Source organism: Falco naumanni, chromosome 18 (assembly GCF_017639655.2).
Source record: "Falco naumanni isolate bFalNau1 chromosome 18, bFalNau1.pat, whole genome shotgun sequence".
NCBI classification, from domain to species: Eukaryota; Metazoa; Chordata; class Aves; order Falconiformes; family Falconidae; genus Falco; species Falco naumanni.
The window spans coordinates 104,345-122,493 of record NC_054071.1 but is presented as its reverse complement, the minus strand read 5'-3'; the positions used below and the strand labels follow the sequence as shown (position 1 = coordinate 122,493).

The 18,149-nt window shown below is 44.6% G+C and overlaps 1 protein-coding gene, 1 long non-coding RNA gene and 1 pseudogene across 3 annotated transcripts; 1 reads left to right on the top strand and 2 right to left on the bottom strand.

Moving 5' to 3' along the window:
* Positions 1-516: 516 nt before the first annotated feature.
* Positions 517-5,938, bottom strand: LOC121099101 (annotated as a pseudogene). Its single transcript, XR_005831416.1, has 2 exons — positions 5,761-5,938; positions 517-4,312 (listed from the first exon to the last, which is right to left on the bottom strand). The product of XR_005831416.1 is annotated as an NADH-ubiquinone oxidoreductase chain 2-like (transcript).
* Positions 5,939-12,462: 6,524 nt separating this feature from the next.
* On the bottom strand, positions 12,463-13,295 carry LOC121099100 (MAD2L1-binding protein-like). Its single transcript, XM_040617748.1, has 2 exons — positions 13,287-13,295; positions 12,463-13,037 (listed from the first exon to the last, which is right to left on the bottom strand). The coding sequence occupies exons 1-2, from the start codon at positions 13,293-13,295 to the stop codon at positions 12,507-12,509; spliced, it is 540 nt and encodes a 179-aa protein (XP_040473682.1). The 3' UTR covers positions 12,463-12,506.
* A 268-nt stretch (positions 13,296-13,563) lies between these two features.
* LOC121099189 lies at positions 13,564-13,938 on the top strand. The gene is made up of 2 exons (XR_005831427.1): positions 13,564-13,684; positions 13,738-13,938. It is a non-coding gene; the product is annotated as an uncharacterized LOC121099189 (long non-coding RNA).
* Positions 13,939-18,149: the final 4,211 nt, after the last annotated feature.

Here is an 18,149-nt window from a genome sequence, read left to right as displayed (position 1 = left end):
TGGGAGTGAATGTGTATGGTAGTAGGCCTAGGAGGTTGATTGTAAGGAGTAGTATTATTAGGGATGTGAGGATTAGCGCTCATTTGTGGCCCTTTTTATCTAGGGGTGTTATTAGTTGTTTTGTGATTAGGTGAATTAGTCACGATTGAAGGGTGGTGAGGCGGTTGTTGATTCATCGGGTGTTGGGGGAGGGGAATAATAGGGTGGGAAAGAGAATAGAGAGGAGGACTAAGGGTATGCCTATTAAATAGGGGCTTGAGAATTGGTCAAAGAAGCTTAGGTTCATGGTCAGGTTCAGGGGGTGGATTTGTCAGGGATGTTGGTTTTGTTTGGGGGGTGGTTGATGGGGGTGAATGGTAGGAGTTTAGGTTGGATGATTAGTGAGAAGATCGTTCAGGTGGCAAGCATGGTTAGGAATCATGGATTTGGGTTTAGTTGGGGCATGTCATTAAGGAGGGGTGGGTTGTCCTCTTTCTCTAGCTTAAAAGGCTAGTGCTGGTACATAGCTTATCAATGATTAGGATGATAGGAGTGTGGATCAGCGTTCGAAATGGGCTAGGGGGGTTGATTCTACCGCGATTGGTATGCAGCTATGGTTGGCTCCACAGATCTCTGAGCATTGGCCGTAGAAGATGCCCGGTCAGGTTGTGATGAAGGATGTTTGGTTAAGTCGTCCTGGGATTGCGTCAGTCTTTACCCCCAGGGATGGGACAGCCCATGAGTGGAGTACGTCGCTGGCGGCGATGATGATACGGATGGGGGATTCCATTGGGATTACAATGCGATGGTCTACTTCTAGTAGTCAGAAGTGCCCTGGAGGGAGTTCTGTGGTTGGGATTATGTAGGAGTCGAATATTAGGTCTTTGAAGTCTGTGTATTCATAGGCTCAATACCATTGGTGTCCGATGGCTTTCAGAGTTAAATCGGGCTTGTCAATTTTGTCTATTATGTATAGAATTTGTAGAGATGGTAGGGCGAGTAGGATGAGGATGATGATGGGTAGGATTGTTCAGATGAGTTCTACTTCTTGTGCATCTACGGTGTTGGAGGATAATTTTTCTGCTAGTATAAGTGTCAGCAAACAGAGAACTAGGCTGCAGATTGCAAGTGCAACTATTAGGGCGTGGTCGTGGAATTCTACGAGTTCTTCTATGATCGGTGAGGAGGCATCTTGGGATCCGAGTTGGGATTGGTTGGCCATGGTAGGGGTGTACAGGGGTTTCACCTGTGATTTGGCTTTGACAAAGCTGTGTAATGGGTTTACTAACACTCCATAAGAAAGGAGCATAAGTGGTTTGATGCAGTTGGCTTGAAACCAGCGTGTGAGGGTTCGATTCCTTCCTTTCTTGGGTTTGGACAAAGGTTGGTTCTTCAAAGGTGTGATAGGGGGGTGGGCAGCCATAGATTCACTCAGTGTTGGTAGCAGTTAATTCTGTTTGGAGGACTTTTCGTTTGCTGCAAATGCCTCTCAGATGATGAATATTAGTAAGATTACGGCTGTTATTGAAATTCGGGAGCCAATAGAGGATAGGGTGTTTCATAGGGTGTAGGCGTCAGGGTAGTCTGAGTAACGTCGTGGTATGCCGGCTAGACCTAGGAAGTGTTGGGGGAAGAATGTTAGGTTTGCGCCTGTGAATATAATTCCAAAGTGGGTTTTAGATCATGTGGGGTGGAGGGTGTATCCAGTAAATAGCGGGAATCGGTGGGTAAATCCAGCTAGGATGGCAAATACAGCTCCTATTGAGAGGACGTAATGAAAGTGGGCAACTACATAGTATGTGTTGTGTAAGGCAATGTCTAATGAGGAGTTTGCTAGTACAATACCTGTTAGTCCTCCAATTGTGAAGAGGAAGATGAAGCCCAAGGCTCACAGTATCGGTGGACCTCATTTGATGGTGCCTCCATGTAGTGTGGCCAGTCAGCTGAATACCTGAATGCCGGTTGGGATGGCGATGATTATAGTGGCGGAGGTGAAGTATGCTCGGGTGTCTACGTCTGTTCCTACAGTGAATATGTGGTGGGCTCATACGATAAAGCCCAGGAATCCAATCGATAGTATAGCTCAGACTATTCCTATGTAGCCGAATGGTTCTTTTTTGCCTGCGTAATACGTTACAACGTGTGAGATGATTCCAAAGCCGGGAAGGATTAAGATGTAAACTTCTGGGTGGCCAAAGAATCAGAACAGGTGCTGGTAGAGAATGGGGTCTCCTCCTCCAGCGGGGTCAAAGAATGTAGTATTTAGGTTTCGGTCGGTCAGTAGTATGGTGATGCCGGCGGCCAGGACTGGAAGTGAGAGCAATAGGAGTACGGCGGTGATGAGTACGGATCATACGAATAGGGAGTTTTATATTGCGATAAGGCAGGGGGTTTTATGTTAATGGCTGTTGTGATAAAGTTGATGGCCCCTAAGATGGAAGGCACACCTGCGAGGTGTAGGGGGAAGATGGCTAGGTCTACTGAGGCGCCAGCATGGGCTAGGTTGCCTGCTAGGGGCGGGTATAGGGTTCATCCTGTTCCGACTCCAGCTTCTACTGTGGAGGACGCTAGGAGCAGTAGGAAGGACGGAGGAAGTAGTCAGAAACTTATGTTGTTTATGCGGGGGAATGCTATGTCTGGGGCTCCAATTATAAGGGGGACTAGTCAGTTTCCAAACCCTCCGATTATAATGGGTATAACTATGAAGAAGATTATTACGAAGGCATGGGTGGTGACGATGACATTGTAGATTAGGTTGTCTCCTAGGAGAGTTCCTGGTTGGCCAAGTTCTGCTTGAATAAGGAGGCTGAGGGCGGTACCGGCTATGCCTGCCCATGCTCCGAAGAGTAGGTATAGTGTGCCAGTGTCATTGTGGTTTGTTGAAAATAGTCATTGGTTGATGAAGGTCACGGGTAAGATGGCTGAGTGTTTAGGCGTTAGGCTGTAGTCCTTTTTACAGAGGTTTAATTCCTCTTCTTATTGACTCTGTGGTGAAGTTCATGTTGAGTTGCAAACTCATTGATGTACACTGAGAGTGTGCCAGAGTCCGGTAGACAGAAGCTTGTTGGTTTGAGCGTCTAGCTGTTAATTAGAAGTTTATGGGATCGAGGCCCGTCTGTCTAGGCTTATCGCGGAGGCCCTAGCTTAATTAGAGTATCTGAGTCGCATTTAGATGGTGCAGGTTTAGTGTCCTGCGGGCCTTAGTGGTGTGGGCAGAAACTAAGAGGATTTAACTCTTATTTAAGGCTTTGAAGGCCTTCGGTTTGGTAGGCAGGTTATCCTCAGTTTCTTAGGTAATGGTCAAGATTGCGGGAGAAAGGGGAAGAAGGAGGACTGACAGGGAAATTAAGGTAGCAATTGGTGTGCCTGTGGATTTGTTATTGTATCATTGTTTCATGAAGTTTGTAGTGTTTGGTGGGAGTGTGATTGTGGAGCAATATGCAAGGCGTAGGTAGAAAAATAAACCTAGTAGGGAGAGTATTGAAATAATTACGGCTGCGGTTGATATCTCTTGCTTAGTTAGTTCCTGGATAATGAGTCATTTTGGTAAAAAGCCAGTGAGTGGGGGTAGGCTGGCTAGGGATAGTAGTGCTAGCATCAAGGATGCGTTTAGTGATGGTATTTTTGTTCAGGACGTTATTATTGTGGATAGTTTTGATGAGTTGGTTGTGTTGAGGGCTAAGAAAATGGAGGCGGTTATTATGGAGTATAGGTAGAAGGTTATTATTGTTAGCTTGGGGTTGTATATGAGGATGATGGTTATTCAGCCTAGGTGGGTGATTGATGAGAAAGCTAAGACTTTTCGGATTTGTGTTTGGTTAAGTCCTATTCACCCTCCGATGGCTGCGGATGCAATGGCCATGGTTGTCAGTAGGAGTGGGTTCAGTGAGGGGGGCAGTTAAGAAAAGAATAGTGATGGGGGGGAGTTTTATTAATGTAGAGAGGAGTAGGGCAGTGGTTATAGGTGAGCCTTGTATGACCTCTGGAAATCAGAAGTGAAAGGGTACTAGGCCTAGTTTTATTGCGATTGCTGTAGTTAGTAGTAGGGAGGCTGTTGGGTGGGTTAGTCGGGTAATGTCTCATTGTCCGGTGAATTGTGTGTTGATTGTGCTTGAGAAGAGGATTAATGCAGAGGCGGTTGCTTGGATGAGAAAGTATTTGATTGCAGCTTCGATAGCTCGAGGGTGGTGTGATTTTGAAATGAAGGGGATAATGGCAAGGGTGTTGATTTCTAGTCCAGTCCAGACTAGTATTCAGTGGTTGCTTGCAATTGTGATGGTTGTTCCTAGTAGAAGGCTTAAGGAGAATGTTAGTTTTGTGAGGGGGTCATTTAGTGGAGGAAGGGGTTAAATCATCAATTTTGGGGTATGGGCCCGATAGCTTTTGTTTAGCTGACCCTACTAGGAAGTAATATAAGGGGAGTATGGAGGGCTTTGATCTCTTCTGTGCAGGTTCAATTCCTGTCTTCCTAAGGTTTTTCAAGGAAATGAGAGGGTTGGTAGACCTCTGTGTTCACTTTATCGTAGTGACCCTTAGACATTCAGGCACATTTCCTTATGTGGGGGTGTTTTTAAGCGGGGGGGGAGACCTGCGTAGCAGATTGGTATGCTAGTGTGTCAGAGAGATAGGGCTAATGTTAGTGGTAGGAAGTTTTTTCAGAGAAGGTGTATGAGTTGGTCGTAACGAAATCGTGGGTACGAGGCGTGGACTCAGAGGAAGCCAGAGGAGAGGAGGAGGGTTTTTGTGGCGAGGATTATTGGGAATAGTTCTAAGGGGAGGCCTAAGGAGCTGGGGTTGATGAATAGAATGGTGGTGAGTGCGTTTATTAGTATAATGTTTGCGTACTCAGCTAGGAAGAATAAGGCAAATGGACCTGCGGCGTATTCTACATTGAAGCCCGAAACCAGTTCGGATTCTCCCTCTGTCAGATCGAATGGGGTGCGGTTGGTTTCGGCAAGGGTAGAAATGTATCTTATTATCGTGAGAGGTCAGGTGGAGAAGATTAGGTATAAGGGCTCTTGGGTGGTAGCAAGGGTGTTTAGGGTGTAGTTTCCGCTTAGTATGATTACGGAGAGGAGGAGGATGGGCAGTGTCACTTCATATGAGATGGTCTGTGCGACTGCTCGGAGGGCGCCGATCAGGGCGTGTTTCGAGTTTGAAGCTCAGCCTGATCACAAGATTGAATATACTGCTAAGCTTGATATGGCTAAAAGGAATAGTAGGCCTAAATTCAAGTCTGCGAGGGAGAAGGGCAGGGGGAGGGGAGTTCAGATGGAGATTGCAAGAAGGAGGGCTAGTACTGGGGTCAGGGTGAAGAGCGGGGGGGGGAGGTTGATGGTCGGATGGGTTCTTTGGTAAATAGTTTTACACCGTCTGCTACGGGCTGTAGAAGTCCAAAGGGGCCGACAATGTTTGGGCCCTTTCGGGCTTGTATATAGCTTAGGATTTTTCCTTCTACTAATGTTAGGAAGGCTACGGCGATTAGGACTGGAAGAGCATAGGCTGAAAACATGATAAGGTGTATTAGAGGTGTTGGCTGGGTCATGGTTGAGTTGTGGGGAGCTAGGGAGAGGATTTGAACCTCTAGTTAAAGGGCTTAAGCCTTTTGCATTTGCCAGGCTTTGCTACACTAGCGGCCCTTTTTTAGGGGTTTGAGGTAGGTAGTCCCTTGAGCAATTTAGTTGAGGTCATTGCTTGGGGAGAGGGGGCGTGCCTGGAAGTATTGGCCCCACTTTCCGGTCCTTTCGTACTGGGAAGGGTTTGTCGTAGATAGAAACTGACCTGGATTACTCCGGTCTGAACTCAGATCACGTAGGACTGTTAATCGTTGAACAAACGAACCCTTAATAGCGGCTGCACCATTGGGATGTCCTGATCCAACATCGAGGTCGTAAACCTCTCCGTCGATGTGGGCTCTTGGGAGAGATTGCGCTGTTATCCCTGGGGTAGCTTGGTCCATTGTTCAACTGTATTGGGTCTGGTTGCTGTTTGCATGTTGATGGAGGGTTCTTGGTTAAGATAGGTGGTCTTATTTTTGGAGGGTGTGTTTTACTCCAAGGTTGCCCCAACCGAAAAATTGTAGGCCAGTGTTGTGGGCGTAGTGTGCCTGATAGGTTTGGTGCGTGGTGGCCATTGATTTTTAAGTTCCACGGGGTCTTCTCGTCTTATGGTTTTATTCCTGCTTTTGCACAGGAAGATCAATTTCGCTGATTATCTGTAAGAGACAGTTAAGACCTCGTTTAGCCATTCGTACAGGTCTCGATTTATGGGACAATTGGTTGCGCTACCTTTGCACAGTTAGGATACCGCGGCCATTGAATGTAGTGTCACTGGGCAGGCATCACCTCCGATACTTGTCAGGCTGGAGGCTATGTTTTTGGTAAACAGTCGGGCCTTGTGTTTGCTGAGTTCCTTTTACAGATTTTAATCTTTCTAGTGGGCGCACCTGGGTTGGGTTAACAGCCTGCTAGAATGCTTGATCTTGTTGTAGTTGGGACATTAATTTTTCTGTTAATGGTATTTGGTATTAAGTTTGCGCTTGAGAGGTAGTAGATTACCTAGTTACTCATTTTAGCATTAGCTTTTCTATTGTTGATAGATTGACCTGCTAGTTTTGAAGGGAGTCGTGTTGGTTTTGGATTTTTTTACATGGAGCTTTGACGCATTCTTTGTTGGTGGCTGCTTGAAGGCCTACAATTTTGAAAAAGTTTTTGAGTTATCCACTAGTGAAGGCTGTATTCTTTATTAAGGGAGCTGTACCCCCTTTAAATGGCTCTTAGCTCACTTTGGGCTGTTGGGAGTCGCTAGGGGAGAGGCTAAGGGTGAACTTAGATTCGCTTCACAGGTAACCAGCTATCACCCAGCTCGGCTGGCTTTTCACCTCTACTGGCAAGTCATCCCACTCTTTTGCAACAGAGACGGGTTCGCTCAGGGGCAGCTGCTTGTAAGTAGCTTGCATGGGTTTCGGGGGGGCAAGCTTAAGTTCACTTTGCTTGGTTGTTCTTGCTAAACCATGATGCAGAAGGTAAAAGGGCGTATCTTTGCTGTTTATTGCTTGAGGTTTCACTTTTATTTCACCTATCCCTTGCGGTACAGAGCTCTGTTGTGCCAGTGGGCCTTTTCTATCGCCTATACTAAGGTAAGAAAATGTTTTAGTTTAGTGATGGAGGGGTGAATTTTTAATTAATTTTTTGGGTGTTGTGGTTGGGCTAGAGGAGGCTCAGGGCGATCTGGTTGGTGACAGACATCTTTCAGGTGTAAGCGGAGTGCTTTAGTCTTATAGCTACGCCCCGGTATACTAAGTACACCTTCCAGTACACTTCCCTTGTTACGACTTACCTCATCTTTGGCTGTAGTGGTGGATTAGTTATTTGGGGTTGGTAGCTTGTGAGGAGGGTGACGGGCGGTATGTACGTGCCTCAGGGCCAACTTAAAGTAGGCTTATGTTATCCATCCTGCTTTACTGCTAAATCCGCCTTCCAGAAACAATTTCATGCTTCCTTCTGTTGAAGTGTTCTGTCTTAGAAAATGTAGCCCATTACTTCCACTCCGTGGGCTATACCTTGACCTGTCGTGTTAACGGGGTGGTTATTGTGCTCACTGTGCGTCCCTCAATTAGGGTGAGCTGGTGATGGTGGTATGTAGGCTGTTTCTGGCGAGGAGTGGTAGGGTGTAGCGTGGGGTGTCGTTTACAGAACAGGCTCCTCTAGGTGGGTTTGGGGCACTGTCAAGTCCTTAGAGTTTCAAGCGTTTGTGCTTGTAATTCTCGGGCGGATGTGTTTTGGTACGGTGTACATCAGGATTTAGGGCTAGGCATAGTGGGGTATCTAATCCCAGTTTGAGCCCTAGCTTTCGTGGGGCCTGGTCCGTCAGGTTTACTAGGATCATCTTTAGGTTGGCCTTAGGGGTATCTTGGGCTTATGACAGCTTAGTTGTGTTTCAGTTTCCTAGTTATTATGACAGGCTCTAGTCATCTATATATAATCTATATATGATTGTTTTTTCAGTATCCCATTGCATCTAGATGATGTCCCAAAATTTGCCTTTTCATTTCGAAGCATCACCATGCAAGCTCCGTTGCAGAGATATCAGTGGGTTGTACTGCCACAAGGTATGAAAAATAGCCCTACAACGTGTCAATGGTATGTTGCAAAAATACTCGGTCCTGTCCGAAATGCTATGCCTACTGTGTTATTGTATCATTATATGGATGACCTTTTAGTGGCAGCACAACATCACGAAGTCATGGAGAAAGCTGTAGCCCTTGTCACAGATGCCGTGAATTCGGCAGGTCTCTCTATAGCACCAGAAAAGGTCCAGAAGTTTCCCCCTTGGAAATATCTGGGCTGGCGAATAAGAGCACAAACTATTGTTCCTCAACCACTGCAGATCAATACCAATGTAAGAAACCTGCATGATGCACAAAAATTACTGGGAACAATAAATTGGGTTCGACCACTATTGGGAATTTCTAATACAGACTTGGGTCCTCTGTTTGACCTACTAAAAGGGGACACTAATCCTTGTTCTCCACGTAATCTTAACTCTGAAGCAGATACATCTTTACAAAAGGTTGCCTCAGCTATCGCTTCTCGACAGGCCCACCGATGGGCCCCTGAACTGTCTTTTTACTTGATTATTTTAAACCCTGCTCGACAGCCTCATGCCCTGATATTTCAATGGGACCTTCGGAACTCAGACCCCCTGTTGATTATTGAATGGATCTTTTTACCTAACCAGCCTACAAAAACTATTTTGACACAACATGAAATGTTTGCCTCTCTGATTGTTAAAGCTAGATCACGCCTGTTAACCTTATCAGGGAAGGATTTTGTCTGTATTTGTCTGCCAATAACAACGGTATACTTACAATGGCTTTATCGGCAATCAGACACCTTTGTTATGGCACTTGCCGACTATACAGGTCAAATAACTTCCCATCCACCTTCACACAAACTGTTTAACATTGATTTTCGTCTGATGTTAAAACCCAGAAGAAGCGAACAACCCTTACAGGTACTTACTGTGTTTACAGATGGATCAGGCAAATCACATAAATCTGTTCTCCTATGGTGGGATGATCAACAGAGACGATGGGACTCGGACATGGAGACAGTCTCCGGTTCACCTCAGATAGCAGAACTGAATGCAGTTGTTCGTGTTTTCCGAAAATGGAATGTACCACTCAAACTTGTTACTGATTCCGCTTATGTTGCAGTTGTTGTTACACGAGCTGAAGCTTCTGTGCTGCGGAATGTTTCACATTCACAACTTTTTACCCTGTTACAGGAACTTATTTTCCTCTTGGACTCTCGATCTGCGCCTTATTTTGTTATGCATATTAGGTCTCACACCTCACTACCTGGTTTTCTTGCAGAAGGCAATTGACGAGCTGATCTATTGACGTTACCAGTTCAAGTGCTGCCAGACCGGATTGCACAAGCTAAACTAAGTCACTCTTTTTTCCATCAAAATGCTGGAGCTCTTAAGCGACAGTTTGACCTTCCTTCTCAACAAGCGCCAAATATTATTGCTGTCTGTCCTGATTGTCAAAAACATTCTTTCCCATCAATTGCTACAGGAGTTAATCCTAGAGGATTACAAAGCCTACAATTATGGCAAACAGATGTCACACATTATTCTGAATTTGGTAACCTTAAATATATCCATTCTTCCATTGATACATTTTCAGGTGCCTTGTTTGTCTCTTGTCGCACAGGAGAAAAGGCACGAGATGTTCGTAGACATTTAATGCGTGCTTTTGCTACTTTAGGTATTCCCTTAAAGATAAAGACAGATAGTGGTCCAGCTTATGTTTCAACAACAGTAAAAACCTTTTTTGCCCTATGGGGTATAACTCATATTACTGGCATTCCTCATTCCCCTACCAGTCAATCTCTCATTGAACGGTCTCATCAGTCTCTAAAATGTTTATTACAACAACAAAAAGGGGGAACGGGAATGGCTATGCCGGAGGAACGGTTACAGAAAGCATTGTATGTTTTTAATTTTTTGAATTGTTCTTTAATAGATAACAACCCGCCGAGAGTTCGACATTTCACTGCAAATACCTCCTTCGAGGCACGGGTTAAAGCCCCAGTATTGGTCCGAGATCCAGAAACAGGTAAAATTATGGGACCATATCCTCTTGTTACATGGGGAAAAGGTTATGCTTGTGTCTCCACAGAAAAAGGACCCAGATGGATCCCAACGAAGAATGTACGACCTTTCCGTGAACCTTTACCACAGACAACTGATACCGACACCGACCCTACAGAATGAAATAAAAACTGCGTGAGGATTTCTGTTTTGCATTAATGTTAGATACCCCAAATCAGGACATAGAATATAGATTTTGCTTTTTACAGCGCCTAGAACGAACACTATCACCCTGGATCAAACCACATAACAAAGGTAATACTCTTGGACCAAGCAGGGGAACAGGACAACTCATTGTACATGGAACAATGATTCCATTCACACTGATAAGGGGAAGGGAGGATTCATAATGAGAGAACAACTAGGTATTATGAAGGAGAATAGGAAAGATAAACATGGTTATTTAGTGTTTAATAGGTGTCTGCACGCTTGTAGAGATATATAGCTATGTAACTACAGGAATGATTCCTGCCCTGAGCCTGGTGGTGCATACAGCTGCGGTTTGTGTCCTGGCTCAGAGATGTAAACAGGGGCTTCTCTGTTATGGTAAAGTGTCTCTCTTTGCATAAAGAAGAGGGAATGAAGGGAATGACCCCAGAGGTATGTTCAGAGAAGGCATGCTATGTTTCGAACTTTTTGACTGAACCAGTTCTTGTTTGGTGTGCCCTTCCACCTATGTATAATGTTAATCCAAAAGAAGATGATACTGTTTACACTTTGAATGTCGATAATTGTCTTTCTGTAGATGCTAATGTAGTAGGAGGCTGTGATGGGAACGTGTCGCAGCGGTTCTTCTCTTATCCGGAGTAACAGCAGGGAAAGCATTAAAGAGTTAAATCACCTTGTTTGGTAGGCAGTTAAGAATGTGGGTCAAAATTGCCACTGCTTTTTGTTGTTGGTTCAAGGACATGGCTGTGAGGATTTGGATGGTATGTGCTGCGTGGATTTTAGGCGCCCCATTGCAGCAACATGTTATCAGAATCTGAGAAAATGTCAGCCTTTTGGGGCATCCATTCACTCAACTGGCAGTATTGTTTGTTTGCTGTTACCTTGGTTGCTGTCATGTTTGCAAGGGCCCTGCAGAACATGGCAAACCTGGTACTAGCTGTTCAAAAACAAAAAGGGGAAATTGTAAAATTGTACAGAACAGAGACAGTGGGTTATTCTGACGTTGATAATATGTCTTAGTTGCTTTTTTATTTGTTCTATTACTTATACCTTGTTTTTACTCGTTCGGTTTCAAAGGTTCTTTTTGTGCAACAGGAAGGGGGAGATGCAGGAGCGGGCTGGAAACTAGGACCATGCGTGGCGGTCAGTTTGCTGAGGGGAATGTGCTCGAGCTTGTCTGGACAACAATTAACATGATGAGATGTTTACAGAGCACAGGGGAGTGGGGGACGGATGGCGCCAAGGAAAAGTAACACCTTGCTGTTAATTGATGGCAGCTAACCACCAATCGGGGATTGCCTAGTATGCAAGGCTTAGCTTCAAGAACCAATCTGTTTCAAACGTGCAGCTTCTGAAAGTGTATAAAACCTCGTGCTTCTGTACAATAAACTGACATTTGCTTGCATCAAGCTGCGTCCCGTCTCTTCATTCGCCGCAGTCCTAACTTCCTCTGAAGAGGGTTAGAGCAGAAACTGCTTGCTTTTAGTTCTAACTGTATATCTAACTGACCGTCAAGGCTGTTGGGCTAAAGGTCAGTAAAAAAATAGGAAGACGTGCTTCCCCACTTCCACAGGGCCAATCAATCTCTTTTTGTCGCCAGTACAAGACCTCCCAATTACTCAGAAGTCCCACTCTTTGTTTGGATTATTAAGTAACTGAAATTGAGTTATAGAGAAGTCTAATTTTATCAAATAGATAGGCAAACACTCGAGTACTCACTCAAGCCTGATCAGACTACAAAGGTCTCCTTTTACGGGTAAGAATGGCTATAGCCTTTTTAGTAAAGGCCAGGTGTATTAATAGTCATGTACATTACCCAGAGAGAGTCCCAAGCAATCAGCTAATTTAGTAATGGCCGCATTAAAACTCGGGAGGGAAAAGGTTTATCCAGTATTTGCCAGTTCAGCAAGTACACAGCAGGAAAGTTTTACTCCCAACACACCAATTAGTCTCCTGTACCATAACTCAGGTCCCCAAAGAATCACTGTATCTTTGTGCAGCTGTGCCTTAAAGGGTAATTGCTTTCAACAGCCATTCAGGAGATGAAAACAGATGGACACGGTTGAACTACAGGAAGGTAGTAGATGCCCTGAATAAAGGATCCAGACAGACAAGAATACACAGTTGTATTTGATAAAGTTATCGCTTAAAGCGGCACCAAAGGTTATTCGATATTCCATTAAAGTTCTACAGAGTGTGGGTCATTCGTGAAAGCCTTTGAGCGCCGCTGGTGCTTGAAACCAGACATAGTCCTCCCAAGTAGAGGTCACATGCTGAGGAGCCGAGGCACTTCTGTTGATGTCTCCATCGCAGGACAAGTTAACAGCTAGTTTCCTCCCTCGAGTCGGCACTTTATAGTTGAGCTTGGGCCGGAACCAATCAACACCACAATCACGGTGTCCTTGGAGCATAACAACAGTGCCCATGACAGGGAGAGCCTTCAGCTCACTGAAGACATCCGCAACAAAGAGCGAGTGAAAGAGCTTGCGAACGCAGGATGCAGTTTTCAGGCTCTCCTCAGCACCGCCCTCACAGATACCCTCCAAGCTGAGCTCATAGAGCTCCTTGGGGCTCATGACATTGCCTCCAAGTAGAATAAGAACCCGAGGAACCAGTGTCAAACTAAACATTATTTCCAAGTGCTGGAACATTTCCTCCAGTTCTGTCAGCACCTGCTGGCACTTCTTGCTTGCCAGGTCCATGGAGGGTGGCTTCTTAATCACATCTCCATCCTGGAAAACAAAGCAAAGAAAGATCACCACATTTCATTATTAGGAAACATTAGTACCAACACACCCTTCAGAAAGTGTGGTCCATCCCATCCCTGAAAGTTAAGGAAGGTTCAAGGGTTTATGTGCCTTTTAAGAGATACAGGTACCCACGTACGGAATCAGGAGACCCAAGATGAACACAAATGGCTGCCCTATAGCTACTCAGTTTAAATCTGAATCCCACTACTGAGGAATGTCCATGAGAATTACAAACTCCATCTTTTAAAGATCAGCTATCGCTCCAAAAAACACCTACCAGCCTTTTTTCTTCAAGTTGTTTGAGTAACAAACAAAGCAGTGGCATGCTTTGAGCACAAAGTGGAACAACAAGAGATAAACAGCAACTTTTTGAGACCTTTAGCCACCTAACCTAAAGGTTTTTTTAGTTGTTTGTGGGTTGTTTTTATTTGGTTTTTTTTAATGAAGTTGTGGTAACACTTAAGGATACAGCTACAACTGCACTTCACTTTACAAGTGTTTGGCACATGTGAGAAACTATGGACTAGGGTATTGTTTATTAAGATTTATGTTAAGCCCAATGTAAAGGTCAGACAGCAAAAGATATGAAATCGCTTATGCAAACAGCCACCAGACACCGCTTGTGTAAGGTAGGATAACCGCAATCGCTTACACAAACTAAACCAGATACCGCTTGTGCAAGATAAGATAACCACCAGATGTCCAGGAACCGAAAAAACAGGACAAACAACACCATATAAGGACATATGAGTGAGGGGTCAACTATGGGACGAAGGAGGAAGACTTCTTACTTCGGCCTCAACGACCACCAGGAGGCAGAAAACGACCCCCTAACAACAACTGAAACATGCGCAGAGTACCTCCACTACTTCATGAACACGGGTAAAGATGTATAAAAAGGGACTGTTTGAACTGCTCAGCACAGCAGTTGGTGGAGCGCAGACTCCCCTGCCGTCCAGCGCTGTTTTTGCTCATATTCTACTTGCTATAATTAATAAAATTTTAATTGGATTATGATCCGTTGTGGTCTCAATTTATAACAACATTTATATTTTACATATATAAAAGAATTAGTACAAGGCTACATTTCTTAGACTTAGGTGCAGCATGTAGAAAAAAGTTTCAGCTTGTGTCTTTACATACCTCTTTTGATGTTCTACTCGCTGGCTCAGTTTGACTTCTAGAAGAAGAAAAAAAGATGATCAGAACTTAATATAAAGCACTCGTAACCAACATAAAGCCGTGAAAACAGTTTATAAAACCTGAACACCAAAACACTGTGTTCTGATAGTCTTATGAATATGGAAATTTATTTCTATACATAAAGTGTGCTCTCCTGGTACATTCAGAGCAACTGAAATAAAACCCCAAATCCCATTCCTTCTTTGTCCCCAATTACTCTAAGATACAGAATACAGCAGTGCAAGAAGAAGTCCTCACATATTTTCTTTCTGCTCTCTAAGTCTCAAAACTATGAAGACTGTGCTACAGTTTTCTGTTCTTAAAGAGTCAGCCATACAAATATGAAGGCACCTTCAGGCAATCTGTATAGCCCCACTATCACAAACAGGTACCAGACAGAGCACTTTGGTTTCTACACTCCCCTGACAAAACAAGAACAGTTGTCTGTAGAAAAGTGTTTCTTTGTGGAAGCCCAAGCACTGTGTTCAGGTACCTACTATCCTCTAGCCTAAAGTGACTACCAATAGCAGTAGAAACATCACCTGAAAGCAGTTCCAAGGATTTTCTGTGGTCGAGGAGGCCTGTGTTAAAAAAATAAGAAAAAAAGCCTGGATTACCAGAATTTGCTTTAGGATCATCTTGAACATGCTCCAATATTTTAGGAAACACTTATGACACACAAGCCCTTGCCGAGATTCCACATACTCATTGGTCTGTACCTGCATGCTACTCATGAATCAAACATGCAACCGTCCATCAGTTAACAAACAATTCATACATCATCCAAAGCGTCCCACGAGCAGAGGCAACCCAAAGGCTGCTGTGCAATTCCTGCACAAATAGAAAGGCTCATTCTTCCTGCCACTGCTACACCACCACCAGGCTCGCAAGTACAGCCACGTACCTCCTGAAGATGAGGAAGTGCTTTAGATTACCACACCAAGGTTTCTCCATCCACTTGCCTTGAGGAAGATACTACAAGGTGACTAACGCATTTCTGAAGGCCTCTCCACCATGACACCAAGCGTTCATCATTCCCAAACACTAACGACTCTACCAGTTGTTTCCACAAGGTTTCCAGCTGAAGGAATAGAAAGCTAACCTGCCCGATCCATTGGCAACTTTAGGAGAGCAGCGGCGTTTATCCCTTACCCCCACATGCAGGTATTTCTTGGATCTTTGATGCTAGTGGCACCTAGCCTCTCATTTTAGGGCAGCATTCCAACACCAGGAGAGGGTGCCATCCAACCAGAAATGGAGGCTATATTGACAAGACAGCACTAAGCATCCCCATCTAAATTAACCCCCCAAACCAGGCCATGTTTAGAAGCACAGTGCTGTGGCATCCAGAAAGTCTTGGGAGCGCCTGAAAGCACTGCAACACCTGCTGCAGTAATATGCCCAAAGCTTACAGGGGAGCCACATAAATTCAGGGGGTTTTGCTTGCAGATGCTTCACGGGTACTAGGATGCTGCTGTACTGTTTGTTTGAGACACGCTGTAACGCGCCAGTACACTCTATTTATTGAGAACTAACATTAGAAAGACATGGCAAAACCACAAGTCAGTAATATCTACTAATGGTGGAGGAGAGGTCTGTCTTGAAGAAGCCTTGAAAACATGACCATTCAAACCATGCTGATGCAGCTGATACAGAACTGGACTGTACGAATACATCGATGACAGCGACAATGCTGTAGTCAGGCTTACATTTGAGTATCTGCAATTGTAATCAGATTCTCTGTCCTCCATAAATCTGAGGAATACAGCAGTAATACCTGGAGCACAGAGAGCAGCTTAGGGTGAAATCAGACTTAGAAAGGTAACTACTAACATTTGGGAAAGTGCTCAACTGCTTTCTGAGCTTCAGGTTTGGAAAAGATCAACTGTTCCTTCACCGTCCTGGCACAAACGGCAATACGCTTTAGGATGTTGTTCTTTTTCTCTTGCCCGACACAGACATTGTCTTTAGGAATCTAATAGGAAGCACTTAAGAATGAAACTTCTTGTTTGCACGGTTTGCCAGCTGGCCACTCTCAGTCTTTCCTCTGGAGACAGTATGCAGCCCACACACACACACCCCTCTGGGGTGTAAGAATACCCTGCCCCCCGCCCCCAAACAAAGGAAGCAGGCAAACACGGAGACTCGGACTGCTGGCAGATGGGAACAAATCACCAGTTCACACTGCAATGTGTCTCTCCGTTTACTCTAAAAGCAATACAAGCAAAAGCATACAATAAGGGATCTCTCTGCATAGAGGAAACAGGATGGAGAACTTGACTCTCAGAAAAACCAAGCCCAAGAACAAACCCAATTCAAACATCTGAACAGTTACCACTGTTGGAGCTTGAATGCCACGTCCCAGCGGGCTGAAAAATCTAAGTCTGCTTTGGGACAGATACCTTCAAATCTGCCCTGTCACAACAAAAGTTAACAGCAGCTTTAACAAGAAAGATACAACCGGAATGCCTCCGTAAACTAACAGCCACAAAGAAGGTGAACACACTGAAACCCCTCCCAAAGAACACAACGCGTTATGGCTACTTACCCAAGGTCTGTTTTGCCGGTAGCTTTAACTCCTCTAACAGGGACTCCCCTAACAGTTACCGATGAGTTCCCCGGAATCAGGGCATTATCATCTGTGTATTCTGGAAACAACATCAATACAGAGAAAGCATCAGTCAGTTTGTAAGAGTGATATTAACATGTCGTGACGTAGCACTTCAGGGAATCCCTTTACAGATAGAAAAGCAACATTTTACACACAGCGTCATGCTTTCATCATCTCACGGTACCTTTCCAGAAATCTTCAGGTCTGATAGTCAAACACAAACAGCAAAATCTTTTCCATTTTTTTGGAATCGTTTCAATGCCAACAGCAAAATGGTCTCTAAAGTCACTAAAGCAGTGTCTGCTAAAGCATGAGGTTCTTTCCTGATCTAACTTTCATTGCTTTTGCTCCTGTTAGCTTACAAAACCCTAGAACATGTCTCTATAATAGTGAGCACGGAAGAGGACACTCCCACCCTGCCTCCCACCTTTTCAAACACATCCCAACCATCCATTTTGCCTTCCCACCATCTTCAAAAAGAGTCCACCATCTCTTTTTTTCCCCCCCCAGTGATGTTTAAAATCCTGTTTACTTTCAGCTTCTATTAGCATTGCTTCTATTACGAGATTTCTGTGATCACGCGGCCCGGAAAAATCTGAACAAGTTGGCCATCTTCACTCAAGGTTCACTGAAGGGTCTTTCCAAGATCATGTCAACATTTAGTCAGGACTCCTGCACCAAGTTATAAAACCCACGACCGTATCTCCACAGGGAAGATCTCCAAGAACCCCCTTTAGGCAGAACATCCTGGCCGAGTTCTTTCCTTCATCTTCTGAAGGTGACTTTAGGCATGCAGATGCTGTTCAACAAAAACGGAAATTCACGGTTATGTATAAAACCCCAAAATCTGGCATACACGTGTATGACACTGAAATGTATTCCTTAGCTTTGCTCTGACAACCACTGGGGGATTTTTGCATTTCCACAGGGAAGACACCCTTACAGAAGTTCCAGTAAGTATCTGTGTCACCACCTGTACATCTGCCTCTACCTGCATGTCTATCTCTACCGCCGTATGACACGCGACCCCGTAACACCCCCAAGACCCCTAACACCGTGCTGTTAAGTCTCCTCACAGATACTCTCCTGAACATACTTTACCTATCTGTAGGTAAACAGCGTGTTTAGGTCCAACCACTGGAAAGGCTGGGGCCAAAGTTACAGTTACCACAGCAGGCATGTCATTCTGTTTAAGTTTTAATACAACAAACAGGAAGAGGGAAAAAACCTATGAGTACACATTGTAAAGAAAAGACTGTTGTGGGAATGTCACAGAACCACAGGAAAAAAAGAAAAAAAAC